This window comes from Eucalyptus grandis, chromosome 9 (assembly GCF_016545825.1).
Source record: "Eucalyptus grandis isolate ANBG69807.140 chromosome 9, ASM1654582v1, whole genome shotgun sequence".
Taxonomy (NCBI): domain Eukaryota; kingdom Viridiplantae; phylum Streptophyta; class Magnoliopsida; order Myrtales; family Myrtaceae; genus Eucalyptus; species Eucalyptus grandis.
The window spans coordinates 4,711,359-4,716,839 of record NC_052620.1 but is presented as its reverse complement, the minus strand read 5'-3'; the positions used below and the strand labels follow the sequence as shown (position 1 = coordinate 4,716,839).

Sequence of the window (5,481 nt, the reverse complement as noted above, 5' to 3'; positions counted from 1 at the left end):
TATAAGAAAATATACTAATTTCAAAATATTAACTGTGTATATCACAAAAAAAGCCAGCACATTGAAAAATGACAAAAATTTCTTCATTTGCTATTTCACAAGTGCTCATGAGGCACTCAGTAAGTAAAATCTTTCTTAAAATGCGTTTCATAAAGTTGAGTATTTTATACGTTCAGTATAAATATTTTAAACATAAATAGTAGGATGCGAATAGCATAATCTCAAAACATGCAAACTGATATGCCCTAGATGGTTGAAAATGAGTGAATATAGCAAAGGAAAATCCATGAATTGGTGGACTAGGAATTTAAGAAACCATTGGTTAATGCCATAGGCTGTTGATCACATCTTTACCTAACGGTTCTTTAAAAACCCCAATGACGAATATTATTTACCTAACGGTTCTTTAAAAACCCCAATGACGAATATCTATATATAATTTACATTCAAATGATTCTGTCCATCACTTTTTATCCATAATTGAATAAACATAATATTCACTTTTGTAGTTGCAGCGCAAACAGCTTTTTCCCTCCCTTTTCCCAAATTCCAAAGTAAGAAATGCTTCGACGGGAACCTCTGCAATCATGGCAGTATATATCAGTTACTTATGCAGAAAAAATCAGGAGGAATCAAGAAAAGTTGTGCTTTCCTCGAAAATCCATCTAATGATGACAATATGAAATCTTCCGATATGATTTATTCCATAAAAGGCACTTGGGTTTGATGAGCAGAGATTTGAATAGTCTAGTAAGGCAACAAAATTGATATGTAATAATGATTCCAATGATAAGATCAAAAGGAACATTCATGATTGAGGGTTGTTCTCAATTCGAAGTAATGTAGGACATAAATCGTATGATTTATCTCTCTTCCATTGCACATTTTATTTAGAAAAATTATAGCAAACACCATCAATGTTACAAAAAAAACAACTTAGACAAGCAGCTTTATACACTATTCATTGGAGAAATATGGTGATTATAATCTCATATTAAGGATGGATGAAATCGCATAAAATTTTCTTTGTACTAATGGTTTATGCTCTATTTTTCCTTTTACTTGATTTTATATATACCGATGTTAGAAAAAGCTAAATTTAAGTATTTTACAATATTTAAAGTATGAGACTACGTTTTATAATTCTTGTCTTGATAATTATGCACGATGATAACACTTAGCTTATGTTATTTCTATTTGAAACTTTTAAATACACTGACCACACTCCACCTCTCCTCATTACATAGATGTTTCCTCCTCCTTTTAACATATTACCAAGTTTTTGTCCAAGAAATCTTTTCACGAGATATTCACGTGGGCTTTGCTAATAAATTCAAAGATGAACCCATTTCAAAGGAAATACACATGATGGTTAATTTATGAACATAGAACAGTTGTAATTTGAAATAGAAAAGTAAAATAAAATCATGAGCATAGCATGAGCTTGAGTTTTCGAGAAATTTTAAAGTACTTGAAGTCGCTCAAATGTGGATCTTTGATCCTATCAGCAGCTCGAAAGGTCCCACAAAAGCAGCCTCCTGTTCTTACCACACAGATGTCCTGACAAATGAGGCTGCATTGCCTCCTCTTTTCGATAAAAAGTATAACTCACAACATTGACACACTTGATGACATAATATCATTTTAATTTTCTATCACATATGAAAATAAAGTATGATATGATTTGAATATATCACGTGACATGACTATCTTGTTTACTTTGATACCCATCATGGTGAACTTATAAATGCTCTGAAGACCCTCATAATCAGAACAAGCTTGAAAGAAACAGAAAAGAAAGCATCACAAAGCATATAGCACATTCCATCAAACATAGAAAAAAACCTCTCATTTCAGATACGAGTACTTCATGGAGATGAAGGATATGAACACCAAAAAACCTTATTTGGTGGTTGTGCTTGTCCAAGCGATCTATGCCGGCATGTTCTTGCTCTCGAAAGCCGCGTTCGATGGTGGCATGAACAACTTTGTCTTTGTCTTCTACAGACAGGCCACTGCCACCATTTTCCTGGCCCCTTTCGCCTTCTATTTCGAATGGTAATGATAATAACTTAGCAGACTTTGTTCTTCTTCTCTTACATCTTATTGTCTTTAATTCCCATTGATATGGAAGCTTATGATGGCTAGAATTCATTATCCAAGATTTTTGGCTACTTTCTTGATTTGGTTTCTTGATTCCAGGAAAACCGCTCCTTCCTTATCGTTCGTAACTTTCTGCAAGATATTTCTAATTTCCTTGCTCGGGTAAGCATATGTGAATCTCTATTTAACTTACTTAAGAACGCAATATACACAAGAAGGGAACAAAATTCTTTCTTTTTCCACAAATGAAATATGGTGAGTCAGTTGGAGCTTTCTTGAGAATTTCAGGATCACTGCAAGCTTGGACATCTATGGCGTAGCCCTTGTGTACACGTCAGCAACTTTGGCAGCTGCGACCACGAACTGTTTGCCTGCCATAACCTTCTTCTTGGCAGTTTTGCTCAGGTGAGCTTTACTTATTCTTTTATTACTGAGTTATTAGTATAAGATGAGTATGGTATTAATGAAGCCTCTTCTTTCCCTATTCTTTCTTTTGTCTTTTTCCTCTTAGTGTTTTTGGGGGACGAAAGTAGACACGAAAGATATATTATTATGATTATGTAATGATAATCGCAAGAATATCCACACTTCCCCTCCTTTACTTCCTCAAGTAAACAGCTGGTGTAAAAGAAGATTCAGAACAATACAGACCACTTTTAAGGCCTATATTCCACACTTTCCCCTCCACAGAGAGAGAGAGAGAGAGAGAGAGAGAGAGAGAGACGCCCCTTGCAAAGTAATATCTCGGCTTTGCTTGATGAAAGATGACTTGAGAGAGGAAAAGAGAGATTTATGGAATATTTACCATTTATTGGAGTCTGACAGACTGATACATCACTTTACAGATCAATTTTATAAATCAATTTTGAAAACAATGATTCTTTGGCAGGATGGAAACGTTGAGATTGAGGACTATCTCAGGCTTGGCAAAGCTTGCAGGTGTGATCGTGTGCCTGGGAGGAGCAGCGATCTTGGCCTTTTACAAGGGTCCACACATCCAACTCTGGTGCCATCATTTTGTGCTTCATGGGCATCACAACATAAACAGTCCGTCCCATCCTTCTTCGGGCATCAAGTGGATCAAGGGTTGCTTCCTCATGCTCTCTTCCAATTTCTGCTGGGCTTTGTGGCTTGTTTTGCAGGTACAGAAAAAACTCCATAACATCTTCATCAAGCGTACGTACAGGAGATCCGCTTTGCATGTGCCGCATAGAGTTGCTCAAATTAGGACCTTATTATGGACCTTGCAATTGCATAAAGAATGACTTTTGCTTTGATGTGTCACATATGCTTTTCTAGGAGCGTCCAAAAAAAGTTAATTGTGGTTTATTTTGCGTAGGGACTAATAATAAAGAGTTACCCCTCGAAGCTAATGCTCACAATGCTGCAATGTTTCATGAGCTCAATCCAATCTCTTGTCATTGCCATTCCTCTGGTGAGAGACCCTTCTCAATGGGAATTGGGTTGGAATGTCCGTCTCCTCGCCGTCGCTTATTGCGTGAGCTCACTCATCTTTTCTCTCAGTTGCTCTATACATACCCCAATAGATTATTTCTCCTAATGAATTGTTTACTATTTGATATGACAAAACAGGGAATAGTGGTAACTGGGCTGACATACTATCTACAATCCTGGATCATTGAGAAAAAGGGGCCAGTTTTCTTAGCCATGTCAACACCACTGGCGCTCATGATCACAATTATCGTTTCTTCATTTGCCCTATGTGAGACCCTCACTTTTGGAAGGTACTAACATTACCAATTAGTTCATCAATTCAAATTATTTTCTTCTTTTTATTCATTGATGATTGTGATTAATGTCCCAAATGTGTGGGCTTTCTTTCAGTATTCTTGGTGGGGTTTTGCTAGTTGGAGGACTGTACAGTGTGTTGTGGGGAAAAAGCAGGGAACAAGTGATGGACCAAGGAAGTTGCAAGCCTCCTGAGGTTGACCAAGAATGCTCACAATCCAAACAAGAGGAGGCTTCTCATAAATCACCAGACGCACTTGTCTGAACCTCTTATTCTGGGACAAAATAAAAGGGTTCCCAATTAGGCAAGGATTATTGTTAAGGTTGTAATAATTGCAATAAAAATGCATAGTTGAGATTCACAGTTTTCAGGAAAATGTGCCCTCTGTGAGCGGGCTTAATTCTTGCTTGTCCAAATTTGAATTAGAACGTGTATTAAAGCACATCGGTACTGTTGTTTTCATCTTTCCTAATAGACCCGGTAATGAAAGGACCGATCCTAAATATCGAGTGGTTTTGACAACATTTTTATTTGGATTAATATTACGAAAAATCCCAGATGGGTAGATCTATGATAAAAAGATAAACTTTAGGTTAATTCGGTAATATCTAGTATAGTATCAACTAGCAGTGTCCACAAGACTGCGTGTATGGAAGAAACTGACCTCTGAAATACTTAGCTAAATTACCTTATCACAGAAATATTAGAATTAGTAAATGATAAAAGCACATTTTATACATGGGCAAATACCACAAAAAGCCCAAAACCATGCCTACTATGACATAAATACTCCAAATTTTTTTGTATCGCCAAAAACCTTAAACTTGCCCACTATGACACAAATACCTCCAACTTCTTTTTCTGTCACGAAAAAACCCAAACTTATAAATATGTGAGATATTTACCCTCTCCTTCAATTTCATCCATGGTATATTTGTCAAACTGGTATAAGTTTAAGATTTTTTATGACATTAAAAAAAAAAAGTTAGGGTTTGTGTGTCATAATAGGCAAGTTTATGGTTTTTAGTGACAAAAAAATGAATTATTTGTGTCATAGTGGGTATAGTTTAGAATTTTTCATGTTGTGGAGAGAAAGCCATTCTAAGATTTAAAATTATTCAGGAACGTCATTATAAGATAAAAGAAATTCAAATTGGGGGGGAGAGAGAAATATGAATAATTTACGCATTTGCTGATGGGTACAATATTTGTTAAGTAAACAATAGAGGGAATTCAGCGAATGAAAAAAAGATTGAGATCCCTTCAAAGTAGGGGGTCCGCTATAGGTATTATAGTATCAAAGTATGGCTAAGGAAAATGCAACGTATTACAATTGAACGATATATTGATATATGCCCAACAATTGGTGATGGTATGGAGGTTCAAAATTTACACATTGACAATGGGTTTAATAAGACATTGACTTTCACATGAGGAAAATTTATATATGTGTCCTTTTTACTTATCTCGTCCCCTCTTCAATTAGGCTTGTTTGATTGTTTGGAGTGATTTTTACTTCAATTTCAACCTTATTTTATGCCTTTTATTTAGTCAATTAATGGTACAATTTATCAAAAATCATATATATGCACAAAAATATGATTGCCTGTATTTCGCATTCATAGAAA

The 5,481-nt window shown here is 35.5% G+C and overlaps 1 protein-coding gene across 1 annotated transcript; it reads left to right on the top strand.

Annotated features, from left to right (window-relative positions):
* The first annotated feature begins 1,792 nt into the window (after positions 1–1,792).
* On the top strand, positions 1,793–4,340 carry LOC104418160 (WAT1-related protein At5g64700). The gene is made up of 7 exons (XM_010029410.3): positions 1,793–2,058; positions 2,203–2,265; positions 2,392–2,508; positions 2,993–3,245; positions 3,443–3,601; positions 3,697–3,848; positions 3,949–4,340. Exons 1-7 carry the CDS (start codon positions 1,871–1,873, stop codon positions 4,115–4,117), a joined length of 1,101 nt encoding a protein of 366 aa, XP_010027712.1. The 5' UTR covers positions 1,793–1,870; the 3' UTR covers positions 4,118–4,340.
* Positions 4,341–5,481: the final 1,141 nt, after the last annotated feature.

What these genes read in the sequence shown, in the direction of transcription:
- LOC104418160 (XM_010029410.3), top strand. Translation starts at nt 1,871, where the DNA reads ATGGAGATGAAGGATATGAACACCAAAAAACCTTATTTGGTGGTTGTG. An exon ending in TTCTTGGCAGTTTTGCTCAG is followed by an intron (nt 2,509 to 2,992) that starts GTGAGCTTTACT and finishes ATTCTTTGGCAG; the next exon opens with GATGGAAACGTTGAGATTGA. An exon ending in TCCTCGCCGTCGCTTATTGC is followed by an intron (nt 3,602 to 3,696) that starts GTGAGCTCACTC and finishes ATGACAAAACAG; the next exon opens with GGAATAGTGGTAACTGGGCT.